General features: G+C 53.7%; 1 protein-coding gene across 3 annotated transcripts in view; it reads right to left on the minus strand.

Moving 5' to 3' along the window:
* Positions 1-1,146: 1,146 nt before the first annotated feature.
* SCNN1B (sodium channel epithelial 1 subunit beta) overlaps positions 1,147-15,065 on the minus strand; it is a 60,560-nt gene continuing 46,641 nt past the window's right edge. For all 3 annotated transcript variants that reach the window (XM_077141554.1, XM_077141556.1, XM_077141555.1), the window contains 9 exons: positions 10,513-10,616; positions 8,340-8,503; positions 7,989-8,096; positions 6,143-6,260; positions 4,946-5,021; positions 4,732-4,789; positions 4,110-4,171; positions 2,939-3,014; positions 1,147-2,749 (listed from right to left, as the gene is read on the minus strand). In XM_077141554.1, the coding sequence (XP_076997669.1) occupies positions 2,390-2,749; positions 2,939-3,014; positions 4,110-4,171; positions 4,732-4,789; positions 4,946-5,021; positions 6,143-6,260; positions 7,989-8,096; positions 8,340-8,503; positions 10,513-10,616 (1,126 nt within the window). In that variant the 3' untranslated portion in view covers positions 1,147-2,389. The remainder of the gene's footprint in view (positions 2,750-2,938; positions 3,015-4,109; positions 4,172-4,731; positions 4,790-4,945; positions 5,022-6,142; positions 6,261-7,988; positions 8,097-8,339; positions 8,504-10,512; positions 10,617-15,065) is intronic.

The raw sequence follows: 15,065 nt of genomic DNA on the forward strand, positions 1-15,065 counted from the left end.
GAGTGTGATTTAAGGGGAAGTTTTGGAAGACTTTTGTATAAAGGTAGAACCTATTTGAGAGGGAAGTCAACACAAAAGAAAGTAAAGCTACCATCTGGAGAAACGCAAGATCTAGGTAAACCCCTGGATACGGCCATGCCTGAAATCCTTGAACTTCTATAACAAAAGCCAATAAATTCCCTTTTTAGCTTAAGTCAGTTTAAATTGACTTGCGGCCAAAAGAGCCAGCAAAAGGAGATAGATAGTAATCATTGTTCTGCCAACCCCAGAGCATCAGATGAGACAACTGAAGCATCTGGGCTCCTTTAAAGAACTAGAATTGCTACCACCATTGGCACCAAGACACCAAGAGGGTGAATCTGGGGTCCCAGCTTTGTCACTTACTAGGATAGTGATCTTGGTTCTTTGAGCCTTTGAGTTCTTGGTTCTACTTCGCTTCTTTGAGCCTCACGAGAATGAAATGAAACAAGACTTTTTGGCATGGTGCCTGTTGCCATTATTTAATAATAATAGATGATAATAGTGGTGACAACTAATAAGATTAATACTAGTAGAAGCAGTCAGTAGTTAGCAAGAATTGGGACCTAGCAATTCTTGCTCTGAGGACTGGGCAGGACCCTGGGCTCTGGGGTGTGGGAAACCCGGCTTCTCCAGGCCATCCCCACTCAGCCTCCACAATGCCGCCTTTGGCTGGAATGCCCCCACCCCCACTGAGACTGTGGAACCTCCTATCCCCGCTGCCATGGTGGGCACTTTTTGGGAGGCCAGCTTGTTTGCTTTCCAGACCAATTGACCCAGGAGGCCTAGACTTAGAGTGGGGCTGAGGCCTGAGCCCTGAGGAGGTGGGGGAGGGATGGCAGAAAGTGGGACCCAGCAAGTGACAGCTGTCTGCACGCGCCAGACCCATTCTTTGGTAACACTAGGATTGCCAAATTTAGCAAATATAAAGATGGGATGCCCAGTTAAAAAAATACAAGTCCCCATATAATCATTGGAATGAATGACTTATTAGTATGTTTCAAATAGTACATGGATGTACTTTATATTAAAAAATTATTTGTTGTTTATCTGGAATTCATATTTAACTGAATGTAAATTTAACTACATTTTATATGCCCTCCTCCCCACCGCACCCCTACCCCCCCCTCCCCCGTGGCCAGATATGAATGGGTAGATTCAGGTCTGACCAATCCGAGCAGCCTATCCAATGGGCCTCAGTGATTGGCTCAGAGATAGACATGTGACCCAACCAGCAACCAATGAGTGCCAGCCTGGGATTTTGCCGTGACAATTGGGAAAGAGATATTTATGGATCACATTATGTTCCCCATAAAGACACGTTCAAATCTTCACCCCGTCCTGTGGATGTGAACCATCTGTAAGGAGAATCTTTGAAGATGTCATTAGTTTAATGAGGCCAAACTGAATCAGCTGGGCCTTAACCCAGTGTGACGGTGATCCTAATAAGCAGAGAAAGCTGGACACAGTCAGAAGGAGCCATGGGAGAGAGGCGGCCACGTGATGGAGCATTCTGGCAAGCCAGCACCAGAACGCTGGTGATGGATGGATGGATGGATAGTGTGTAGGCACATGGAAGGCTTTGGAGAAAGCAGATCCTGCTGACAACTTGATTTTGGACTTCTGGCTTCCAAAACCATAAGACAACAAATTCCTGTTGTTTTAGACGCCAGTCTTGGTGTCTGGGCTGGCCGGCAACCTGGCAAGCCAGGATGGAGATGCTCTAAATCTAAACATCTAAAAATATTTGCTATACTGGAGGGATTGTGAGATTGGAGTTGTATATGCCTTTGTTTGCTACAGTGTGAGGAGAGCTTGCCTGGGAAAGCTTCTGAGGCCTTTCCTTGGTGGGACTTTTGTTCTCAGGCCAGTATCGACGCCTTCCCACCTGCAGAGCTATGCCGGAGCATGCCAGCTGGACAGAGCACGAGGCTCAACTCTGGGTTCTCTACTTTTATTTTCTAAAACCTGAACCACCTGGCGGGGCCCCCACACCTGCTGCTCGTCCTGCTCCCCACAACTCTGCTCTCACCAAGTCCATTCACAGGCCATGGGCAGGCAGGAATGGACAGCGCATGGCAGATGACCTGCTCACCTCTGGGGCAGATGGTGCCTGGCCCTGCGGGGAAGTGGACTGTTCCCACTGGTGAGTGTTCCAGGGGCCTCTGGAGCCTGGCTGGGGTGTTGGCACCAGGTGAGAATACAATTCCACCTCCAGTCCTAGCACCATTACTGCCCAGAGCCCTCAGCCTGGGGGTGCACAATTGGGACCAGGGCACCCGGCTTGGACACGTACTGTCCCGGCCCTTTGGCAAGGGCATAAGCTGCCTTGGGCTTCGCAGGCCCAAGTTCCGGGGCTGGCGGGGGCAGTCTAGATAGCATCACCCTCACTGTCAGACTCTATGACATCCAGCGGCTGCAGACGCAGGGAGTCGTAGTTGGGGGGCGGGGTGCCGGGGATGGGCAGGGTCTGCCCCTCGGGGTAGGCCCCGGTGTCGGGCTGGAAGCCGAAGTTGGTGTGGGCCTCCACCAGCTCGGCCACCGTGGGCGGCGGGCCGGCAAAGCGTGTCTGGGCCCGCTTCCGCCGCAGGCTCTGGGCGAGGGCCACCAGCTTGATGATAGTGATCCACACGAAGTCGATGATGATCTCGCCAAACTCGATGAGGCACAGCACCGAGCCCCCCATCCAGAAGCCAAACTGACCGCCCAGGTTGGAGAGCAGCCAGACCACCTGTGGGGGGCGGCAGGGGAGAGAGCCAGCATGGTTCTCGCTTCCAGCTCAGGAGGGGGCTATTAGGTGTGCAGAGGGCAAGGATGACCAGCTCTGCCCAGGAAAATAATTTGGGGTCTTCCTAGTTCCTCCACTGGACTTGGGACCCTCCTCACTCCCAGGGACAGGGCTGTGGCCTCCCCGACTCACGTTATTTGCTGCCGATTCCTCAATGGTACGATAGTTGAATTCTTGGAAATAGATGTTGAGCTTGACAATTCCCTTCCTGAGGAGGCAACAAGAAGGGCTGGGACTGTGCCTCCCTCCCCTGACATACCTGCACACGCACATGGAGGAAAGGCAGCTGGGGCCTCCCCAGCCCTCCGTGTGCCCCTGGGTGGTGTCCAAGCATAGACCTGATGTTACTGAACCCTTTCCAGCCTCTCTGCGTGTTGGGGCCACAAAGGTGTCTGTGGACCCCTTTCTCAATCCCATCCTCACCAGGCTCCTGCAGGATACTCTGGCCTGAGACTGCCCCAAGGATGAACTCTGAGCTCCCCTTTCCCCACCCCCAGGGAGAACTAAGCCTTGCTCCTTTCCTAGGGGCCTGGGGCAGAGGAGGGTGGTCCCCAGAAAAGTTTGTGCTCCCTCACACCTGCAGGCCTTTGCCCAAGTTTCCTCCTTTCCCTGGATGTCTTGGCCTCCCATGATCTGTCTGAACATTTCCACCTCCTCCTTGGAGTCTCAAGAGTCACTTCCACTCTGCAGCCCTCCCTGATCTCTCAGGCTGGTTGAGACTTCTCCCCTCCTGGGCTCCCGAAGGAAGGGGCTTGTCAGACTCTCATCACCATGAGCCTGTTCTCATATCTCTGTCCTCTCTAGACTCAGGCTTCCTCACAGTGTCTTCATTTCTTGTAGGTGCTCAGTATTTGTGAATGGAGGGAGGGATGTATAGATGGATGGATGGATAGATGGGTGAAGGGATGGATGGAGGGATGGAGGGATGGATGGAGGGATGGACAGGTGGGTGGAGGGAGGGATGGAGGGATGGACAGATGGATGGAGGGAGGGAGAGATGGATGGAGGAGTGGAGGGATGGATAGATGGGTGGAGGGAGGAATGGAGGGAGGGAGGGATGGGTGTGTAGGCACATGGAAGTCTGGATGGTGGAGGGATGAATGGATGGATGGAAGCATGACAGGATGGAAGAACAGGCTCCTTCTTTAAGCGGTGACAGGCTGTGAGCCCCCTCAGCTGGCCTCTCACTCCTGTGCTCCCCACTAAGGACGTCTGGATCTGTCCTATGGCGGAACCCTTCCCCCGACTCCCCAGCTCCTCTCCTTCTCTGCCTTCCCCAGCGGCCTCCAGGCTCCCGGCTCACCTGCTCACAGTGAGGTTGTTGCTCTGGTCCCTCTCCTCGGACAGGATGTGGAAAATCCAGTCCTGGAGAACAGGAAGGCATCTCAGCAAATACGGGTCTGCAGCATTCCCTCCTATCCATGGCCCCTGCTCCGCGGGGAGGTGGACCCCAGCCCTGTAGTTCCCCAAAGCGCTCTGGGGACCACGGGTTGGAACGGGTGGGCAGCTGCCCAGGGCTGCCTCAAACTCATCCAAATATCCCCTTTTCAGAAGGGCCTTCCCTGACCACCCAATCAAAAGTGGTTTCTCTTTTTCCTCATCCTGTTATTTCCTTTGCAGCCATGATCACACTCTGCAATTCTCTCATTTGTGTTCACATGTATTGTCTGTCTTCCCGACTGGAATGTAAGCTCCGTGAGGGCAGCGACCAGGCCTGCCTTGTTTGCTGCTGTGCCTGGTGGGTGGGGGGGGTGGGGCGGCAGAGGGCCAGGCCCTGGAGAGGGGTGGGCGCGGGGAGGGAGGGGAGGGAGGGGCTTAGGAGGGACCATCTCCAATGTTCCAGACAACTTGCAGGCTTTACCTCCAGACCTGTTGCCCGCCCAAAGAGGGGGGGCCCAGGAGCATGCCCCCCACCCCTGCCTCACCTCAGAGGATTCAGAAGGCCAGTCAGCCATGGAGATGGTCATCTTGTACTGGGTATCGCTGCAAGAGAGAAGCCAGCCCTGCTGCCATCCCCGTGTGCAGCCGCCCCCCCCCCCCCCCGCCCCACCTTGGGCCTGGCCCTCTGTCACCCACCCCCCACCCCCCACCGCCCTCCGACCCCTGCCCCCGGCCTGGCCCTCCTCCACCCCCACTCACTTGCAGGACTCCTTGCACCGGCTGATGCAGGTCTCCCTCTGGACCACGCTCATCCGCAGAGCTGAGTAGCAGTAGGCTGAGCAGGAGAGAGGTGGGCAGGAAGGGACCAGTGGGGGCATGTCCTGGGGCCCCTTGCTCCCCTCCAAGCCCAGGGGCCAGGCAGGGGATGGGAGAGAGGCCCCGCGGTGGACCCTCTGCTCTCCTTGTGCTCAGAGGGGTTCCCGGAGCACTAGCAGCCTGAGGTTGGGGGTTGGATGGGGTTGGGGGGCCGGGGGAAGTCGTCCATCCAAGCTCTCCCGTCGTGGAGACTCATCTGCCGCCTGTCTCCAGCTGTCCCTCCCCTGACCTCGGGGATCTCTTGGAACATCCCAGACCCAGCTCAGCAGGGGTCAGAGCAGCTTCCCCTCTGATTGCCACCCCCTTCCCCCGCGGGTCGCACACGAAGAGACAGGTGGCTGGAAGCAATCAAGTTTTCCCCTTTTGTCCATATATTGTGTTGGCTTTAAGAGGTAATGGGATCCCCTCCTGCACTGGGTATTATCCATCCATGTTTGAACTTGAGGCCACCAGGGCTTCCAGACCTGGCTCCCAGCCCAGTGTGAGCCTGCTGGGGTTTCTGTCCCTGAGGCTTGGGGTCCAGGCCCTTGGAAGCCAGTGTCTACTGGGGTCTTCTTTCTCTCCCCTCCCACCCTGTGCCCCGCAGTGAGCACACACAGACAATGACGTATGCTCTGTGGCTAACATACCCGGCCACACACGTGTACGCACAAAAACCAGAGCGTCCAAACGCAAAAGCTGGAAAGCATCCCAGCTAGGCATCGCTGCAAGTTTAGACAGGCAAGGAGAGCACCCACCTGTCCCCGCACAGAGAGAAGCCCAAACACATAGGCGGGGGGGCCCTTGCTAGCGGCCACACCCCCGGGCTCATGGCGCGTGAACATGTACAGACACCAGGGCAATTCCCTCGCACAAGGACTCGCTTCAAGGACACACCTCGTGCATTCAAGGAGTGGAGGGGCGCTCCGGCTCCTGCAGAAGGAGGCTGGGCGGGGGCTAGGAAGGAAGGCCCTGTGGCCTGCGGGGCTGTGGAGACTCCCCCATGAGGTGTCCCTGGGTCCCTCTGGGGGCACTGAGCCTTTGGGGACAGGACGGTGGCTCCAGCTGGCCGGGGTCTGATGCCCATGAGCCCCCACTCACCCCAGTCTGGGAAATCCTGGTTGTTGCAGTATTTCTTCCCGTGGGGCAGTGGGTACAGGTAGTGGCCACAGCTGCAGTTCTGGATCATGTGGTCTTGGAAACAGGAGCGAAGACAGGCCTTGGGGAGCAGAAGGGATGGGGAGAGGGCTGAGACATGGCTAGTGATCGAGGGCAAGGAGCCCCGAGATGCAAAGGCCCGGGCCATGGGAGCCGAGAGCTAGGGGCGGTGGGCTCGGGGGTGAGCTGCTGAGCTGCTGGCTCCCACCCAGGGAATAGAGCCGCAAATGGACTGGAAGGCCAGTCCTGTGGAAGACAGGCAAGCTTGCTCCGTGTTCCTTCCTCCTGGGGGTGGGGGGTGGGGGGGGGAAGCTCGATGGAAGGAGGAGAATGATCTCAGAGCTGAGGAAAGAGGATGTGAGCTGGCGAATGATTTTAGGACATCCCCACTCGGTTCCAGTTCAGACACCAACCATGTGCCTGGAGCCAGTTGTGAACGTCAGAGCCTCAGTTTCTCCTCGTGGGCGAAACAGGGCATGAGGCAGACCTGTCCCTTCAGTGGGGAGGATTCTCAGAGCCAGAGTGCACAATAAATAGTAAGTGGCGGTACATTTTTTTTTTTTTTTTTTTTTTTGCTCAGCCAGTTTCCCAGCTCCTGACCATGCAGACTCCTTGCTCTGACCTGCTCCCCCCCCATGGAGCCTTCCCTGAGTTCTCGCTGCCTGCAGTCACTGACCACACTTCCCTGCCCTCGCTGCCTGCCGCTTCCTGCCCTCCTCTTCTCCCGGACAAGTGCTGGGCACCCCAAGGGCAGGAAGTAAGGGCCAGAGCTGGGGCACGAGGAGGCAGTGGGGTAAGGCATGGAGCTGTGTGTTTTGGGGTCTGAGTGTCTTCATTCTTCCAAACGTCAGATGTTTATCTGGAAAATGGGAATCCTCTCCATGCTTGGTGCCTGAGGCTGGGCCTGGGCCCAGGTCTGCTCCTCTCCGGGACACCCGGCCAGGACCTGGGCCTGAAACAGTCTCTAGGGCTGGTCCGGGCGCCTCCAGAGCCTCCTCCATGTTCCCCATCTCCCTGTCTGTCTATTGATCCCTACAGAGGCGTGGAAGATTCACCAGGCAGTGACCAAATCCACTTGGCCGGAGGGTGAGTGAAGCGTGTTGGATGCGGCAGGTGGTGGGGGGGGGCACCAGGGCCAGGGTGGGGGGCAGTTTCCTGTGACTGAGGCACATGGGGAATGTGGTTCTCAGACTTGGAGGTCAGGGATCAGGACAAGAGGGAAGCCCCAGCTACAGCAGGGGAGATAGAAGCTAGACACAAAGAGGAACTTCCTGGGTAAAGTGGTAAGGCCTCGGGACTGGGGTCTGAATACTTCAATATTTTCATTTGAAAATGGGATTAATAACCCTAATCTACACGTTAGGGTTGCTGTGAGGATTAATTGATGTAAACATGTAAACATGATGTAACATGTAAAGCACCTGAAATCTGCCTGCCTAGCATCTGAAAAGCCCTAGAATGCGGCTCATTAGTATCTCATTGCCTCACGGGGGCAAAGGACGCAGAGCACATGGAGCCCTTGACACAGCGTCTCACACGTAAGCGGTCAATGATGTCAGCTCTGCCTTTCTGGTCTTGGAAGTCCCCAGTGAGCTCCCTATAACTGTGAGCGTGCCCCAGTAGGAACGCCAGGTGGCCAGCACTGGGACCTGGCCGGAACCTGTCCCAAGGGTGCTCTGGGCCGCCTATGAAAACCCAGCAGAGCCAGCTGTGCCGGGCCCAGCTCTCTCAGGGACGGCAGAGGGGCGGGGCGGGAGGCCCAGGGCCACCGGCCGGGGTCGCTGCCCACCTGGATGGAGTAGGTCGTGTTGTAGTCGCTGTAGAGGTTTCGGATGGGGACATCGGAGCCGTTCATGGTGCACTGGCTGTATGGCTGGCCCATGCGTTCCAGCTTGTCCTGCGGCCAAAGGGGTTGCTCATGGGGCCCCCTGGCCACCCCTAGGACCTCCCTCCCCGTAGTTCCTGAAGGCATCTAGCAGGCCTGAACGGGATGGAGAGCTGTAGCCCGGGCAGGCGCCAGAGGCAGAGCGGGCGTGGACAGGGAGGGCGAGCCAGGCTCGGGGAGGCCCCAGGGCTCCGCCCCAGGCAGGTGGGCTTCCACCGCCAGCGCCCCTTGGGCTGCCCCGGGGCCCGGCCGTACCACCAGCACCCCGATGGATGTCTCCGTCCCCGCCATGGCGTAGATGCCCTGGTCTTTGATGAAGGGGTACGACCTCTGCTCGTGAAGCATCAGGCGGGCCCCGGCTGTGGACGTGAGGAAGGGCACGTAGTCCTCCTGGCCTATGTCCAGGATCAGCTTCAGGCCTGCGGGGGAGGCGGGCAGGGGCTGCCTGAGCTCACTGCCTGAGGCTGCAGGGAGACCCACCACCCACTCGTCCAGGTGCGCTCCAGCCACGGGGACCTCTGGGGCCTGCCGAGGAAGTTGGCTCCACTTGGCCAAAACCCAGACCCCTAAACACGTCTCGCCTTCTCCGAGGCCACCATCCGAGTCCAAGCACCATCATCTCTGGCTCTGGCTTGGGCATAGCCTCCTATGTGGACTCTTCTTGCCTCCCATCAGCAATTTTCCCCATGGCAGGTAGAGGGACATTTTCCCTGCCCTGGGACGTGGGAGGCACAGCATGGCCAGGTCCAGCCTCCCATCCTCGCTGGCCTCACACTGCACACTCGCTCCTTGGTTGCCACACTGGCCTCCATGCATCCCTCTTTGCTCCATGCTCCACCTTGCTGCTGGGTGTTTGCAGATGCTGTTCCCTCACTCAAGAATGCTGTCCTCGCCCTCACCCTTCACCCTAATAAGTCCTGCTCTTCCTTCAGCTCTCAGCCCAGCTGCCCTTCCTTCCAGAAGCCTCCCCAAGACTGGTCTCAGGATCTTAGTTATATGCTTTCCTAGCCCTAGAACTTTCCTTTCCAAGTACCTGCCTCACCTGTGTGATTCTTCTTTTGTTGTCTGTCTTCCCTCCACACTGGACTGTCCCTTTCTTTTGATTATTGATTAATGAATTTTAAAAGTTGGAGTGAAACATATTTTGAAATGCACAGTTCAGTGGCAAATAGTTAATTCACGATGTTGTACAGCCATCGTCTCTACCTAGATCCAAAACGTTCTCATCAGCCCCACAGGGGAATCCCTTGCCCATGAAGCAGCCACTTTCCATGCCCACCCCCACCCCCAGCCCCTGGCAACCACTAATCTACCTCCTTTCTCTGTGGATTTGCCTTAGATTCTTCCCTTCTCAAGGCAAGGACCAGTCTTTGATGCACTATAGTACCACCAGGGGGGTATTAGAGCTGTGTTCCTTTTGGACAGCAAGCCCCACTGGTTAGGACAATAAGGGCTAATGTTGATGGAGTGCTTGCTACACGTGCTGAGTGCTGTACGAGCATCCTCTCGCTGGACGCTCACAAGAGCTACCTGAGAAAGGTGCTATGATTATATCCCCATTTATGGAGGGGGAAACTGAGGCACAGAACAGCGAGGAACCTTGTCTAGGGGCACCCAGAGTGAGTGGTGGAGCTGGGGTTCAAATGCAGGCAGCTGGCTCCTTAAACCCAGTCACCTGCCTCCGTAGAGTGAGGTGACCAGCACACCTGTCTTTGCAGGAGCACAGGGGCCGGTGAAAGGTGGTTAGCCCTCCCTTGCCCCTCCTGGCCAGCAGTCCTGGTGGTCACCGAATGACAGGGCATCTTTGGTTGCAGTGGGGAGATCACAATCTGGGGGGAAGGAATCCCTTCCCATTTTCATCTGGCCGGCATCTGTCGTCTCTCTCTCTCTCTCTCTCTCATCAGGGTGGCTAAGAGTAAGAGTTCTGCCATGTATTACCTCTGCGATTTGTGGCAAGTGGTTGAAAAATTTCTCAGAATATCCAGCATCTGTTGAGCACTTCCTCCTTGCCAGATACTGTGTGTGCTCAGCAGTTTACCCCTATCATGTCACTATGATTCAAAGAAGTCTATACCATTTTGGGAGCTCATTCTCCAAATGGGGAAACTAAGGCTTTGAGAACTGAAGTCTTGACTCAGGATAGTCCATTTTGAATCCAAGCTCCATCACTTGGCATTAGGAGCTTGAGCTGAGCTGTGCAGTGCCAAATCCTCACTTTGCATATCAGCAAAATGGGTACCACAGCCCCCACCCCGGGACCACTGGGGAAGAGGATGGCTGAGGAAGCCCCTGGCCCAGTCCCCGGGCAGCCGGGGGCGGCTCAGTGATGGCTGCTCCTCTTTGCACCGGCTGACCCTTGGCTTTCAGCCCCGTGTGGCGAGGACTTAAAAGCCCCGCGGCTCTGGCCCCAGCACAAGCCACGACTTACCAAACTCAGCCCCGGGGTTGGCGGAAGGGAGGGCCTTCTCCTTCATGCCCCAGTTGAAGATGTAACAGTTGCCATAATCAGGGTGGAAGATGGCCGTGAAGTTCCTAAAAGAAACACCATCCACTGGAGAGGGGCCCTCCCCAGGGGTGCCTGCTCCCTGATGGGCGGTGCCTGGAAGCCCTGTCGGGAAGAGCCCTGTCGGGAAGAGCCCCGCTGCGCGCCCGCCCCCCCCCCCCTCACTGCAGGCAGGGGCTCAGGAAGGGAGGGCAGCTGGTCCGTCTGTCCAGCCCCCTGTGCTGGTGCAGAAGCCAGGCCCGGGCAGCCAGATAGGAGATTCCCAGACACCCTGGGGAGAGGGGTGGAAGGGAGGCTCCTGGAGCTCAGGCTTAGCAAGCGATTATGTAGGACATTTCTTTAGACGTTTTCATCTGCCTCACATACGCAGTCTTCTAAGAAAGACTGTATGAGTAAGAGGGCAGCTCCAGGCAGCACTCGCCTGAAGGGGCAGACAGAATCCATTGAGGTGGACCAGGAAACTCTCAGGAGCTCGGACAAAGAGTGGCGTGCACTGAGAAGAGTCCCGGCAAAGGGTGGAAGCAGAAGCTGAGGGAAGAGAGGATTTGGGAGCCTGCAGGATGAAGCACGCTGGCAAGTTCCTGCCTTACGTATTGGAAGTGCTTCCTAAGGAAAGCATTCAACCGAAAAAAATAACATTTCCATAAAGACACTCACCGCTGAAATGACAGTATAACGAAGTATCAAAGAACTCGGTTTTGTTTTAATGTTTGGTATGGAAAAAGTCAAAAATAAAAAAGGAAAGAGAATAGAATAGTGAAGCCCATCAGCACCAGCTTCCAGAACCATCACCTCCTGCCTGTCTTCCCTCGTCTGTAGCCCCTGCACACTCCCCTTCCCAAATGCTTTTGGAGCAAATCTCAGAAATCATAATTTCATTCATAGACACTTCTATATGTATCTCAAAAAGTAAGAACTCTAAAAAATACTATAACCACACTTAAAATTAACACAAATTCTTTAACATTATTAAATATTCAGTTCAAGTTTTCTCGTAAATGCCAAATTTATTTTTACAGCTTATTCGTTTAAATCAGAATCCCAATAACATTAGCATGTTGTAATTGGCTGATGTGTCTTTTAAGTCTCTTTAAATCTATGGGCTCCCTTTTAGTCTCACTTTTATTGTTATTATTGTTTTTTGTAATATATCTGTTAAAAGAGTTTTGATTTGACCCAGTTAATACAATGAAGAAAGAATGGCACGATTAGAATTTCATCATTTTGCAACCCCTAATGAATGAATGGATTTAGTCAGCGACGGTCAGTGAGGGCCAGACTTCTTGTGTCTCCTGAAGGAAGAGCACAAGCCACCCAGGAAGGGGGTCTTGACAAGACAAAACAAAACCAATCAGACCTAAAGCCAATCAGGCCTCTAGGTCTCACTACCATTTACAGGAAATATTGGAGAGACAGGAACATGTTAAAAGAACCACAGTGGGCTGTGCAGCGGTGGTGCAGTGGCAGAGCTCTCGCCTGCCATGCCGGGGACCCGGGTTCAATTTCTGGTCCCTGCCTATGTATAAAAAAGAAACATTAAAAAAAAAAACCCACAGAGATGGGAGAGCTTTGGTACGGGGTGGTGGTGATGGGAGCACAACACTGAGATTGTAATTAACAGCACTCAGTTGTATATTTAAGGTGGTTAAAATGGGAAATTTTATGTAGTATGTACGTTGTCATCACAAAAATTAAAACCAAAAAAACCCTCATAGTACAGCACAACACAAAAAGTGAGCTCTAATGTACACTATGGACTTTAGTTAATAATGTAGTAGCTTGGGTTCATCTCCTGTAAAATGCACCACACTAATCAAAAACGTTAATAAAAAGGGGCGACTCTGTGTGTGGGTGTGTCAGGGGAGTGTACATGGGAACTCTGTACTTTGGGTGCAATTTTTCTATAAACCTAAAACTACTCTAAAAAAGAAAGTTTATTAAAAAAAAAAAGACATGGAAAGCCAATCATCAAAATCCAGACTGTGGGGCAACTTAATAGGACAGACAGATAACCTGGTTTCTTCAATAAGGTTGTGAGAGAGGGCGAGGGGTCAATGGCAAGATTAAAACAAAAGCTTTAAAAACTGTAGTTAATATGACAATGCGTGGACTTTAATTGGGTGCAGATTTAAATAAGCAAACAAAAATCCTGACATTTATGAGTGTAAACACGACTGTGTAATTGATGGTACTAGGGAATTATTGCCAATTTTTTTCACATGATATGTGGTTATGTGCATTTTTAAAAGTCATCTTTTATGGGTATATTCTGAAATATCTGCAGATGAAAGAATATGTGGGATTTGCCACAGAAGGGAGGGGAAGCAGTGGGGGATGCCAGGGTCGGGGCAAGCCTGGCTGTCAGCCACGGCTGCTGAGCTGGGTAACAGGGCCCTGTAAGTTCATCAGACTCTATTCTATGTTTAGGTATGCTCTCGAGTCTCTGTAATAAATCGTTTCTTAAAGTGTCTTTTGATGTTTTTTTTCCTTAAACTTTTTATTTTGAAATCATTTCAAACTCACAGGACAGTTACAAAAATAACACAAAACCCATGTGGAGAACTCCAACATGCTGCACCCCTCAGATCCACCAACTTGAACATTTTGCCTGCCTGCCTTCCTTCCTTCCTTTTCTTTCTTTCTCTCTCTCTCTCTTTTTATCATCTATCTGTCAATCTAAATGGCTATCAGTTTTCTCAACATTTGAGAGTAGGTTGTTTATATCATGCTCCTTTAACGCATGATCTTTTGATGTTTTATGTATTTTAAAATTTATCTATTAAATAAATATTATTTTGGTTTATCTATTTTATATTTGCAGGAAGGAATGGGGTAACTGTATCAAATGCTGCAAAAATGTTGAAAATGCAGCATTGCCATTATATATCCTGCAACAAACATTTCCTGAACAACCTTTCTAGGCTGGGCCCATGCTAGATATTTCTGTATACATTATCTCATTTAATCTTCAAAGTGGCCCCATGAGATCAGATGTTATTTCCCCCTACTTTCAGAAACAGAAGCTGTTCCAGTGCTTTAGTTCTCGCTCTCTCTACTAGCAGAATGAGGTGGCTCCAGGGGGCAGTCTGTGAAATCCAATAGGCTCTCGATCATTCCCTCCTGTTTATTTGCTTTGCTCCTCTTTGGCCGTTTGGGCTGCCTATTTGCCCTCTGAGCTTTGGTTTCCTCAACCATGAAATGGGAATCGCATTTCTTCATCAGACACAAATTTACTGAGGCGGGCACTGGGCTAGGGACACCAAGATGAACCCGCGCGTTCTGCCCTTTGAAGCTTACCCCTGGCGGAGCCGGCGGAGCACAGACAGCAGTTTCTGGGCAGCTGTTCCTGAAATGCATCTCCAACCTGTCCGCTTTGCCCCATCTCTAAGACTCCCTCCTGGTCCAAGCCACCAGCACCCCACGCCTGGGTTCCCGCAGGAGCCTCTATGCACTGCAGTCAGGGCGAGTGCTCAAACTTGAGAAGTAGAATGCTGCCTGCCTCTGCTGGGCTCCTTCCAGTGGCTCCTTCAGACTTGTAGAATAAAATGCAAGGTCCCCACTTCGGCCTTCTCCCTCACTTGCTCCCCTCCAGCGACCCTCCAAGATGTTCCCAAACTCCAGGGTTTTGCCCCCGGCCGTTCCTTCCGCCTGGCATATTTTTTCCATCAGCTCTTCCAATAACTGACTGCTCGCCCTTCAGCTTTCCTCTGCTGAGACCTCCCCAGAGCCCCCAAGCAAAGCGGCTTCCTCACCCAGCCTCTCTCGGTCGTTCCCACCTGTCTGTTCAGTTTGTAGCATGCCTCCCAAGCTGAAATCACCCTCTCTATTTATTTCCTCACTTCTCAGTTGCCTCTGGTGTTAGAATATCAGCCCGGTGAGGGCAGTGACCTTGTCTGTCTTTGACCAACAAGCGCTTAGAGGCCAAGTGCTCCAGTGCGGGAGCCAGACTGCCTGGATTTGCGCTCCGGCTCCGTCACTTAACAGCTGGTGAGCTGGGAGAAGTTCCTCCCCCTCTCTGGGCCTCGCTTTCCCCATCTGTAACACGGGGGTCATAGCAGCACTGCCCTTGAGGGCTAAGGTGTGGGTTTAGATGCTTAGCGTGCTTTAATATCCAACAATACTCAGCAGAGGTTGGCTGCTGCTGCTCTGTCCCCAGCCCTGGCGCGACAGTAGACAGATAGTAAATATTTGTTGGATAAATTATAATGCGTGATAAGGGCATCGAAAGATGATAAGCAGGAAGGAGCAGCACCTCATTCACGCTCGGGACTTGATGGGGGGTGGGGGTTGCCGGTCAGGGAGAAGGCGAGGCTGAGCTGAGACCTCAAGGCTGAGGGCGGGTAGCCCGGCCGAGGGGCTGGGGTGGGGGAAAGGGCACCCGGGGCAGGGGCACAACACAGGCACGGGCCTGGGGGGAGAGCCCCGGGCGGGCCCTGTGGAGGCCACCTCCCGGGCGGGACAGTGCCCGGGCCGTGGGG

This window comes from Tamandua tetradactyla, chromosome 23, assembly GCF_023851605.1.
Source record: "Tamandua tetradactyla isolate mTamTet1 chromosome 23, mTamTet1.pri, whole genome shotgun sequence".
NCBI lineage: Eukaryota > Metazoa > Chordata > Mammalia > Pilosa > Myrmecophagidae > Tamandua > Tamandua tetradactyla.